This window comes from Gymnoscopelus braueri (assembly GCF_963280865.1).
Source record: "Gymnoscopelus braueri genome assembly, chromosome: 13".
In the NCBI taxonomy this organism is placed as follows: domain Eukaryota; kingdom Metazoa; phylum Chordata; class Actinopteri; order Myctophiformes; family Myctophidae; genus Gymnoscopelus; species Gymnoscopelus braueri.
The window spans coordinates 11,148,680-11,161,546 of record NC_137615.1 but is presented as its reverse complement, the minus strand read 5'-3'; the positions used below and the strand labels follow the sequence as shown (position 1 = coordinate 11,161,546).

Sequence of the window (12,867 nt, the reverse complement as noted above, 5' to 3'; positions counted from 1 at the left end):
TGATTCCTGTGCTAATGTTCTGTAACACGTAACAGTAAACATGGGCACCAATTTGGTGCCCACAAAACATTCTTCTAGACTAGAGCCAGTTGCACCACCTCACACTAAGTTCAAACTTAAACTACTTAAGTAAAAATATATATAAATTTGTTATAATGTTGAAGCACTGCCTATTCTGATAGCAATCATTACATTAGTGTAGAATGTTTGTTCAGTAGGCTAACAGGGCGGGGGCCCTGTCTCTCCAGCTCTTTAATAAACAGAAAATACATTTTCAGGTGGTAAAATTGGTATCCTGACCGGAAATGCATTTTCTGTTTAATAAAGAGCTGGAGAGACATGGAGACTCCTGTTACTGAACAAACACTTTATAGCAATGAGTAGCTACTACCAGAATATAGACTAGAGCTATTTAACAACAGCAACAAAATATCACTTACCCTACCTTTAAGTAAAAGTAGCAATATCACAATATAGAAATACATTTTTTTAAATGGAAATACTTGAGTAAAGTAAAAGTACCTCAAAATTGTACTTAACTACAGTACTTAAGTAAATGTGCTTAGTTACTTTCCACCACTAGATAAAGTGGATGAGAGCTTATTGCCCCCTTCCAATCTCATTTTGCTCTGTAGCCTATCATGATGGACGGTCATCAATGGTGCTTGATGCTGGCATTTTATCCAATTGACTTGGAACTTGACTGTGCGTGCTGTGGTGGTGATGGTGAAGGATAAAGTGAGAAAATACAGCTGAGGCAAATCAAGATTTTATTAAAATTCTGGAGACAAAAGACGAGAGGCAGAACAAAACAACTCTATGTTTAGCCCGAAACAGGAGGCTTTTCTTTACTGTGGCGAATGGAATCCATAGAAATCGAGAGATGTGATCATTATTTCAACATCTGCACTCCTCACCTATATCGCACACATCTCACACACAGAAATAAGTAGAACATTACCAGGACCTCCAATCCAAACATTATGATCCAAATCTCCAAGTCAAAGAAAAGTGCTAAAGATCAGTACTGAGAATGACAAGTAGGCCTACTGTAGAGGGGAAAAACACAAAGTGAACTTGTTTGTGCACCGCATGTGTGCATCTATTTATGTGGTTGTGCAGACTGTTCACGTCTGTGGGTTGTGCATGCGTGGGCATGCCTTTGTGTGTGTGTGCGTGTGCGTGTGTGTGTGTGTGTGTGTGTGTGTGTGTGTGTGTGTGTGCGTGTGCGTGTGTGTGTGTGTGTGTGTGTGTGTGTGTGTATGTGGCCTGTATCTCAATGCCTTTTTTAGGCAGATTCTCAGCAGAGAGAGCTAATCTCGCTCTTGCTGCAGCCCCACTTGCAGCAGGCGTTGGACAAGCCCACCACCACGTCGCGACCCTTGCGGTCAGCCTTGCGCAAGGCTTCCAGGATCTCGTCAGAGATGATGGAGCGGGCATGCCTGCTGAACACACCTTCCTGGGCGTTGCTTGAGGGGCTGTGGAAGCCAAGATCACTGGTCTGTTGGAAGACACCCTCCATGCCCGTGGCAGAGTCCTCAGTCCAGCCCTCTGAAGAGTCTTCTTCAGGGGCATGGGTCAAGGTGAACGGGTCTTCCGAAAGGTCTCCTGAAACACGGTAAAGATTGGAATCAATAAGTTGCGACACATGCTTTCTTTTTTATGTTTAATATTCTTAGTGAGAGAGTCAAACTAAACTGCAGCAGTAGGCTACAATTCTTTTTGCCATTCTAAACAGTTTAGAAACTCACACCTGCCCCTTGGGACTCCAAAAGATTGCTAATCCTGTTCTTCAATCTCCAGTGTTGAGAGAATTAATTTGAAAAGGTATTGCAAAGCTCAGCATCAGAGACTGGGAGAGGTTGGGGCTGAGGCTTCATGGGTGAAAGGCCCATTACCTGTTTCCCAACCACTTTCAACTGGCATCCCTATTTCGGGTATGTCATTATAGTGAAAATAAAAGATCTAAAAGATCACAACGTCGTGATGTGAGATGTTGTGAGCTTGTAGATCAGCTGTTTTCGCTATTCATTGTACAATGACATACAGTCAAATTAAAGATAATTAGGTGTCATTGTTCCAACAAAACATTTTTGAGTACACACAGTATGTCTGCCACATAAACAAACACACCTGGCTTTTTATCACCCATGCTTAATGTTTTAGTTGATGGACAATTGCATAACTCTTTACAAAATAAGATCCATTCCTCTTAATCTTAAGGACAGAATCATTCCTCTTTACGAATTGTAATTTAAAGGGGAATTTTGGACCACGGTTTTCTTACGTTTTCTATGATGTTATGATATCTTAGGATGAATGGTACAGTAGAAACATTTCATAACTCCATCCCGGCAATAGGCCTTGCGTTAGATCGCGTATTTTAATAGCTTTTTTTTTTTGTGGGATCTGACGTTCATAGTGACAGAACACTATGCAAAAAAAAACACAGAAGTTATATTGTAGGAGCACTGAGCAGTCACTGACAAGAACTGGGCCACTGACAGGAGCATTTCCCTAATATGCATGTCATATGGTGTGGGAAATAAACCACTTGAACACAGAGAAAACATGCAAACTCCACACAGAAAGGCCCTAGTTGGGTTTGAACCCATGACCTTCTTGCTGTGAGGCAACATAATACAGATAAGTCATGCCACCGCAAGACACACAGGAAGTAATAGCATTACAAACACATCCCCCTGTATTATTCCTCTAATCATTATGCAAGAATCTAGAATAACCTAATACTAAGGAATAGTCATTGAGTTTAAAAAGTCAAACATTTGTCACTTGAACCTGTACCTGTGATTTACAGTAATATAACATTCAACTATCATGGGAGACACAAAAACACTGATTCACAGTTCACATGTCAGTTATAAGCTAAAGTGCCCTTGGTCTCTGTCTCTCACCTGAACTTCCAAGGGACCGTCTCCACCGTGATCCTCCGCAAGTGAATATAACCGCCCGGATGAACTCACGACCACAGAGCTTCACGCCATATGTTGGGCCATCCATGGCGTGCACTGCAGCCACCAGAAGACAGACAGCTAGTACCGTGGCTTTCCACATAGCGAACCAAGGAGATGAAGTAAGAGTGATGTTTGAAATGAGAGCAGATCCTCAGCGCTGGTGTGATGGGGTTGTTAATGGCAGTTTCTTTTGAGCAGTGTTTAGCGCTTTCTCTCTGTCGCTTTCTCTCTGCTGTGTTTCTGTTCCTTTGCAAGAGTTGTGACTTTACAGGTGACCAAGGTTTGGCTTATAAAGGAGCTTGGAGCCCTGTAAAAGAGACGTGCAACGTGCGTACATAGTCCCCCACCCCCCCACCTCCCAAGGGAGTCATTGATTGGAGGGAGTGATAGTACCAGAGACCTTTATGGAGACAAAACCTGGACCAAAAGGTGGCATAATTAATGAGTACAGCTGATGTCAGTGGCCTCAGTAATCTGATCGCATTTCACCATGTCACACATGCCTTTTCTATTTTTCATCCTGTTTTCAAGGCAAATATGCTTCACACAAATATCCCTCATACTTTGACGTAGAGCACACTTAAATCTATTTATGCAAAACATACATGCAGTGACTGTGAATATGAGAAGCAGTATACTGTCATGATAAAGTTTGTCCAAAAGGGCATCTGATATGACCCTAGCTATGGTATAATAATTCATTTATGTAGCATGCTGTTCCACTGATTCATTCATTATGGCCGCTGTTTATGCTATTCACACATTTTGTTCCAGCATAAGGCATATGAAATTCACATGAAACACAACCAGTTTACAAGCTTTTAGAGACTTTTTTGTTTCACCTGCATCAAGACACCTTTGACTTTTGTCAGAAAAAATATGTTACATAAAAATGTGTTTTGAAATGGACAGGGTTCAATCTGGAACTTATTTTAATGAATACAATGTAATATTAACCAATCTGTATGGTAGGCCTACAGTATGTTGATACAATACAATTAGTACATCTGCAGAGGTTAGAGGTGCTATTCGTCCATTGAATAATTTAGACCCTGGTGTTGGGTATGACACCTACTGGTTCACAATAGCCCTGTCTGAAGCTCATAAGCCCAAGCCTCTTGCCTGAGAGCGGTAGATGTTTGGTTTCCCACACAGAAGACCAGAGTTCAAATCCTGGATGTTACAGTTGCAATTATCTCTCTCTGTGAAAAGACATAAAATGATGATGAAATGATGATTGCTCTTGTTATATGCGGATGAGTATATAGTATAGTAAATGCATCTTGTTAAATTTTTTCTTGCAATTAGATGACACCTGACCCCATTTAACCTTAAGGACAGATGCACCCCGACAAGCTCTCATCCCCTCCTTTGTCCACAGAACCAGGAGCTGGGTGACAGGGGACTGAGACAGGGCCAGTGACATTTTCAAAGTGAGATAACATAGAAGTCCTATTATGAGTGAGGCAAAAGCCCACAACACTATCGGTGCATGCACATAGTCAAAGGTCGTTCGTTTAGAAATAACAATGGGGACAGTGAATTCGTAATTAATGTATCGATAACAACATGGCATTTTTGGTGACACCGCGTACACTGAGACTCATCCGCACAGCGTCAGAGTGGTGGCCAGGAGAGGTCAAGAGAGCAATAGCAGAACACTATTATTGAGTATACTTTTTAATAGATATTATGTGTATGGTTCAAGGTTCAAGGGCATCTATTGTCACATACATGATGCAATACAGCTGGTAGCAACGTTGTAGGCAGTGACGTTCTTGTACTTTTAAGCTTCCTCAACTGTGGATAACCATAAAAGAAAGATACGATAGTAATAATAACATAGGAATATGTTAGGAATAAAAATAGCAAAATAGCAATACAATTATCCCTCAATAATCATGTAATAATGTAATATAATACAGTATGGTATATATCTATGTTTACAAATAGCACATTGTACCATTTGGACCATGTACTGTACATAAAGGTGTCACGCCATCAACAATTTCCTTTTTTCCAAATCGGCCCACAGAGCTCAATTTCCAATCCTTACAAGACCCACATGTTGATACTGAAAGATAGGATGCTGTCTCAACAAAGCTATACCTTCTCCTTGCACAGGCATGTTCTATGGAGTATGTTTATATTTGTCTACCCATGCCAGCAAGAAAGAAAGATACTAAATAAGTTATACTGATCTGCTACCTCAACTATGCCATCCGTGATGAGCTTAATATTTATCTGTCCCTTGTCATATTGGCTTTGATGATACTGTACATGCTTCAATGCTTCATCCTCAACGACATGACACATGGAGGCAATACCGTCTCTATCAATAAAACATCTCAATGTAACTATCAAATCATAGCCTGTACAATTTCAACAAGCACCAGGACGAGCCAATCACTTTCTGTGGCAGAGAGTCCGCCTTCAGTTGTAAAAAAAAAAAAAAAAGCAAAGAAAAGAAATTCCTATTGGTGTGATAGACAAGCACTTCCCACAAATGGGAGAGGGATCCTTTGTACTCCCAGATGTGGTGGTCCACTGTTTCTCAACTTCAGGTCCGGGGACCACAAAATGGACCCCCCATGGGTCTGTATCTCTGACCGTGTGCAAATGAAACCATAATGGACCTGTAAAAGGTCCATATGGTTCCATTTGTACACTTTCAGAGTTAAATAAGTCCAGTGTAGCTTGGGCCCCAGAGACAAAATAAATACATACATAAAATAAAATAAAACTGAGGGAGTTCCAGGGGGTCCCCAGCTAAATGATGAATAGTTAGGAACCAAATGGACCGTTATGGGTCTGTAACTCTGAGAGTGTACAAATGGAACCAAATGGACTTGTTCTCTCAGAGTTACATTAACATTGATTTTACAATATAAATTGGGGTCCCAGAGATAGAAATGGCATTAAATGGGGGTCCTTGAAATAGAAAAAGGTTGAGAAGAATCAGTGTGGTGTGGCGCCTGCCCCTTTAAGAGACACTGGGAGCGTCTCAGCCAATGGGAGCGTCGGAAGTGGGAGGGGAGGAGAGCGGGTGGGTAGCAACAGTTGCCCTGGTGAGGAGGACGAAGCAGCGCCATAGCCACGGTAGCCCTGGCGACAAGAACCACAGCAACCAGAGTCAACAACAACAACAACCACCCAATCCTTCCAAGGAAGAAGAAAATAAAAAAAATAAAAAATACAAATAATATAAACACCGGTGAGGAGAATTCATTCGGAGCCCAGAGGCCGAAGCTCTCAAAGAAAAAACGTAAATATTTTTTTTTTTAACATTTCAATAGAATTTTATTTTGAAGGCAAGCTGTTTTCTCCTTTCCCCTCCTTTCTAGTTTCGGTAGCCATAATAACAGCGAACTGGTGGCTAGCGTTAGCCTGCTAACTAGTCGTCGCCGAGGTGCTATATTAATGAATGGAGCGTGTTGGTAGTTGTTGTGGCTACGGGTTCGAGGGGACGTTGGTTGGGGTTTCTTGCCATGACGACGCAGCTACAGGCCGTTGTTATGGCGATGTCAAATGCAAAGGGTACAAAATGGCGGTTGGGTTGTTGTAGAGACCGACTAGCTTTCCTGCTAGCCTGGCTAGCATCAGAGAGCAGCTCTCTCAGGATGTGTAACCGACGTGGATTCGCTTGACCGGGGGGTCCTCAACGTTTCTCTGGTCAAGGGGACCCCTTAGCCGAGTGAAAGATGAAGCAGGGACCCCCACTATATAATGTATAACATCGTGTTGCAGATTAAACTTTTTTTCCTAGGTTTCATAGATAGCTTCATAGACTTGTTTGACAGCACTGTCAAGCGTTGTGTGTTCATGTTAATGTGTATTTTCAGACATTAAATGTCTGAAAATGTTACCCACTTAAACCGTTAATACTTAGTAAACTTGACCTTTCACTGTGTACTTGTTATGTTCTTCTTTCCCTCTACACCAACCCTCTTTGCCGAAAATAGCCGATCTACAAGCTCACAACTGATCTGCTATATTTGGCTAAAGTTCTCCTCAGAATAAGTGGTTAATGCAAAAAAATATATATATATCCTCTCGCTCAAAGATTTGGCGGCCCCCCTGTAGTAATTCTGAGGACCCCCCCTAGGGCTCCCGGACCCCCTGTTGAAGACCCCTGCTCTAGAGATAGAATGTTTGGCATTTTAAACGAGATGCCAGACCAGACGTGCCCTCATGTCGCTATTAACGCACAAAACTGATCCATGAGGCTTTCAGCACAACATAACGTAGTTATAACGCTATTAACGTACCCAAGGCGTTTTGACATAAGGTTAGGGCAAGTTTAAAGTACAGTAACTGGGTGGATATTAAGTCCTCATTTATACTTTGTTGGGTGCTGCTGTCGGGCTCAGTAAATAGCAGATCTACAAGCTCACCCGTTCACCAGGCATCACGGGTGAGCTTGTAGATCTGCTATTTACTGCATGCAACCAAGTATAAATGAGGCTTTAGTGTTATATTGTGGTGCTACTTTGTGGTTATAACGCTCTAAACGTGGGGACAGGCAACAAGGACTCAGTTGAGACCGTTATTAAGGCACCATTCATTCAAAACATGAACGGGCAAGCCGAATAAATGAAAGTTTTAGTGAAAGACATGAAGGCAGCCACGACAGTTTGGTTTGGTAGGATCTGAAGTGAAAAGGGGCGCGGCAGTTATACTGATCATCACAGGTGCCTCCAGGCTAGCAGTTATAATGTCATGTCCTTTTGATGGTGTTGTTTTCAATAAATGCTGTTATTGTTTATTTCTCACGATCTACTCGTTTTGGCTTCATTCACACAATTTATAGAATATAACAACACTGGCTAAACATGATTACTCTTTCAATGTTCTCTCTTCCTCATTCAAACACGTGTGTGTGTGTGTGTGTGTGTGTGTGTGTGTGTGTGTGTGTGTGTGTGTGTGTGTGTCCGTCCGTCCGTGCACGTGTCAGAGAGTGCATGAGTGAGACAAAGTGAAATAGTGTGTACACAAGTCATCAAGACTGCTATATAGGGTGCTGCTGTGTAATCAAAGATTATAATGATGTAAAGAGTGTAATCCAAGATTGCATGTACAAGGGAGAATGTGGGACTACGTTAACATGCTTTGTCTAATTCACCATTATGTGAGCTGGGAAAAGCATTACCTCTCTGAGGACAATAAACACCATCTAATCTAAATCTAAATTCTTGTTTAGGTGTTGCATTACATGGAAATGTCCCTCCATTATGTGTTACAGTTGAATATGAAATACATCTCGTGCCCTTCCTTCAGGGAAGGAACGGAGGTTACGAAAGTAACCAAAAGTTTTAAAGAAGTGGTGAGGCTTGTGGCCTAGAGCCACGTTCCTGCCATTTAGCTGTAAGCTGTAACTGTAGCACTGCAGGTGGCTGGGTGATCACATTACAGGTAATGGGACACTGACTGAATGCCTTTTCTCTCCCACGCCCCCCCTGCCTGCTACCTTGCTGTCTCGCAAGAACTCGGTCACACACACATACTATTACTCATCCATGTGAGGATGTCTGCCTGCTTTCCGTATCGAATTGACTGATTTGATGCATGCACAGTCAAGTTTAGGACGAGTTCCAGGGAGATCTTGTTAAAAGCTCTGCCAGGTTGAACATTTGAACGACCATGTCTTGATTTTTTTTAAACATTAGAAATGCACATGAATGATATTTAACTTTCTTTTCTTTTTTTTTTGCCCTGGAGCAATTGAGTAATGACTTTGTCTCTTTTATTTTGCCCGTTCAAAGTGTGGAGTCCCGCATTTCATGATGGCCACCTCAGGCTACGTGGGAGAGCTGCAGCCGACAACCCAACCGCAGGGGGCCGGTGTTACAGTCACGATTGGGCAACCCGTGTCCTCCTCCTCCACCCCTGGCGCCGGCACTCAGTTTCTGGCTGAGATTCAGACCACCGTGGCCGCCCCCACTGTGACCACACCCGTGGGCCAAACCACTCCCACTGAGCAAACCACTCCGACACTCATAGTAACCCAGATTAAGCCTGCAGCGGGTAGCCAAGGCCAGCCCACACTAGCACAGGCCCAGCCAGCTCAGAATGTGACCCAGTATGTGACTGCAGAGATCCAGGGCTCCCCCACACAGTCTGGGAACGCTCAAAGCACACCTCAGTATGTCGTCGTCACTGTCACAGGTAAGGCCTGAGCATCATCATGCCAGATGCACTGCTTGATCATGACCTAGACCTGTAATGAACAAGTGGTTGGCTATACACCTGTCCTTCTCTGTGCTCTCTAACATGCTTCCTCTGCATCTATTAGGTCAGTGGTTCTCAAACCTTTTTCATGTCAAGGACCCCCAAAATGACATGTATCTGGCCCGCGGACCCCCATCTCAAATATTTTGTTCCAGGGACCCCCAGAAGCAAAGATTTGAGCAACAAATGTTCACTTAAAAATGTATATATATTCAAAGGTTGGCACACATTTTTCAAGATTTTTCCAAAAATAGCAGATCTACAAGCTCATAGCGCGGCACTCGGTGCCGCGCTATGAGCTTGTATATCTGCTATTTTTGAATAGCCTAAGTATAAAAGGTCATAATTATTGTGATGCTATATTAACACATTTTGCTGGGTACCCCCTGGAACCCCCTCAAGTACCCCTGGGGGTCCCCGGGACCCCACTTTGAGAACCAATGTATTAGGTCATACTGCCTATACTGCCTCCCATGGTGGCATCTTGTAGCAGACGTGCCCCCACATACAAAAAAATAGGAATGGTGACATTTACACAATCGGTTTTTCTATCCCTCATTTGCACGTTTACGTCAATGATATGGCGTCAGCGCGTGGGTCAGTTAACCTTTTCAGAGTGGGCTGCACCTTCATTCTAGTTTGTGAGCCAGGCAGACTACTGCCTGGGATGGTCTCTCACACTCAGAAGTATGAGATGGGGATGTGGATCGGGGGGGTTGGATGATGTCAGCGTGAAGCCTTCAGGTAGGGACGAGCTGGGGGAATCTATTAAGTAGCGCAGCTCTGACTTTGTACGGTACTAAATGCAATTATTAAAATCAGTCTATGAAGACTCCGAAATGCTATTAACCCATTAAAACCGGAGTTTTCTACGTTTTTTGAAAAAAAAAATTAAGATAAAAATATTGAACATTAAAAATATGAAAAATATTTTGTTCCAAGGACCCCCCCACCCAGAAGCAAAGATTGGAGTTACAAATGTTCGCTTTAAAAAATATATATTCAAAGATTTGCACAAATGTTCACGATTTCTTTTTTCCCCCCAAAATAGCAGATCTACAAGCTCATAGCGCGCCACTCTATGAGCTTGTATATCTGCTATTTTTGATTAGCCAAAGAAATGCCGAGGCATTAATGAAATAGCCACGGCATTAATGCATTAAATAATGCATTTTGTGTTAACAATACTTTAAGGAGTAGTTCACCTAAAAAATTACTTATTTTTGATGTTTTTGAATAATTTGATGACCAGCCAATACGGGACTCAGTTGGAGACTCTTTGAGTGAGGAATGCGGCAAAAACTAGAAAATCTCCATGAATTCAAGGCCTCATGGCTTCAAAGATAAGTATTTTTTTGGGTGAAGTACTCCTATAATGCATTAAGTAATATATTTTCATACATATTTCATGTACCCTACCTTACGGTAAAGTGTTACCGGATACTTAATACGTTTTGACATTTTATTTTAGCCACCCACCAAAATGTCTGTATGCTTTGTAGTTGATAAGTTTGTCTTCTATTCCTGTGTTGTTTGCACACAGTAAACTCCTGAGTGTAGGGCCTTTGGGTGGTGCAGGTTTAAAGTGCTACTCGCACAACACTGTGAAGACTATAGGGTTCGGCTGGCATTTGGCAATTGGTAGTGTTCGCCGGTGGGAAAGCCGACAAGGGATTGTGTCCTAGTTGTCGCTGCACTAGCGCCTCCCGTTGGTTGGCCAGGCTGCCTGGTCAGCAGGGAGCGGAACTGGGAGGAGAGGTAGCGTTGTGCTCTCCCGGGGAAAGTCCTCATTGTCAGATGAAAAGCAGCGGCTGGCGACTCCATGTGTATCTTTTACATAACATGTGGTTGTCTACACCAGTGGTTGTCAAGCGTTTTCGTGCCAAGGACCCCCAAATTGATATGTATGTGGCCGCGCGGACCCCCACCTGAAAATATGTTATGCCAGGCACCCCCAGAAGCAAAGATGTGTGTTAAAAATGTTCGCCTTTTTAAGTAAAAGATTGAAAGATTTGCACACATTTTCAAGATTTTTCAAAAATAGCAGATCTAAAAGCTCATCGCGCGGCACAAAGTGACGCGCTATGAGCTTGTATATCTGCTATTTTTGAATAGCCAAAGTATAAAATATGGATAAAGGGGTTAAAATGATTGTGACGCTTTTGTAACAATTTTTTTCTGGGGACCCCCTAGTATCCCCCCAAGGACCCCTGAATTGCCTTGTTGTTGAAATGTGCTATAGAAATAAAAAAAGCCTTGCCTTGCCTGTCTCAAAAGTCTTATGGTGGACCCACATGCCACAGAAATAGCAAGTGAAGGCGCGAGCACTCTGCAAATAACTATGCAGAAAATTATAACAAAAGAAGGAAATGGACGCGTTTCACCCCTAGGCCTTAAGAGGAAGTCCTGAAACATGTCTATTTCCTTCTGCTGATGTGCATTATTGAAAAGAAATGATAATACTCAGGGTTTTGCTGTGTAGGAAAATAAATATTATGCTCTGTACTGTTTTAAACTAAATCAAAAGCGGAATAACTTTAGATAAAGGTTATATCAGCCATTTGATAAAGTCATGTTGATGATGATTGATTATTATTAATGACAATTATTATTGTCCTTCAGAGGGTTCCCTCCATTCCAATGACAGCATATCAGACTCCAGCTCCCCACCAGCTGTGGTGCAGACAGGGGTTCCCACACAGGTGGTTCAGCAGGTGCAGGCAGGCCAGCAGGTAAAACGCACACTCACACACACACACACACACACACTCAAACAAACACGCACACTCGCACGGACGCACACACGCACACACGCACACGCACACACGCACACACGCACACGCACACGCACACACACACACACACACACACACACACACACACACACACACACACACACACACACACACACACACACACACACACACACACACACACACACACACACACACACACACACACACACAGGCCTGTTAGAATTATTTTGCATAATTTTTTCCATGTTGAAAAATGTTCATATATTTTCAAACATTTTCAGAAATAGTGGAAATAGCAGATCTACAAGCTCACAACATGTCGCATCGGCTATTTCCACTATTAATGTAAAGTTAGTAAATATGTCTTTTCTTCGTATATCTGCCCTGTGCAACTTCAAAGCCTAAAAGCCAAACAGACATTTATTTTGTATTCATAATGTTCCAATATTCAACGACAGAAACACAATGAAATCGTTAATTGCAATTATTTGAGTGACAATTAATCATCATGTAAAATGTGTTTAAATTTCATAAATGTGACAGCCCTGTGCGCACACACACACACACACACACACACACACACACACACACACACACACACACACACACACACACACACACACACACACACACACACACACACACACACACACACACACACACAGACGTCTTCATTTATTTTCCGCAGCAGCGGGTAGCATGAGTTTCATTGTGAAGCTCTTTAAAGGTGATATTCTTACGATTCTTGTGCAGATTAATAATGAAAAGAAAACAATACATCCGTCCACAGAGCAGCTTTTTAAAAGGTGCAGAATAAAAGCAACACTTTCCTCCAAAAATATTATCATGATTGTGAAATAAATGATAAAAAATTTTTTCTTTCTTTTTTTGTCAGGTCCAAGATTATC

General features: G+C 42.3%; 1 protein-coding gene across 4 annotated transcripts in view; it reads left to right on the top strand.

Annotated features, from left to right (window-relative positions):
• Positions 1-2,963: 2,963 nt before the first annotated feature.
• Positions 2,964-12,867, top strand: part of rfx1a (regulatory factor X, 1a (influences HLA class II expression)) — a 30,530-nt gene continuing 20,626 nt past the window's right edge. For 3 of the 4 annotated variants that reach the window (XM_080446749.1, XM_080446748.1, XM_080446747.1), the window contains exons 1-3: positions 2,964-3,094; positions 8,738-9,140; positions 11,826-11,935. In XM_080446749.1, coding sequence (XP_080302875.1) covers positions 2,975-3,094; positions 8,738-9,140; positions 11,826-11,935 — 633 coding nt within the window. In that variant the 5' untranslated portion in view covers positions 2,964-2,974. Of the gene's footprint in view, positions 3,095-6,053; positions 6,241-8,737; positions 9,141-11,825; positions 11,936-12,867 lie in introns of those variants that run through there. The other variant, XM_080446750.1, reaches the window with a different exon arrangement.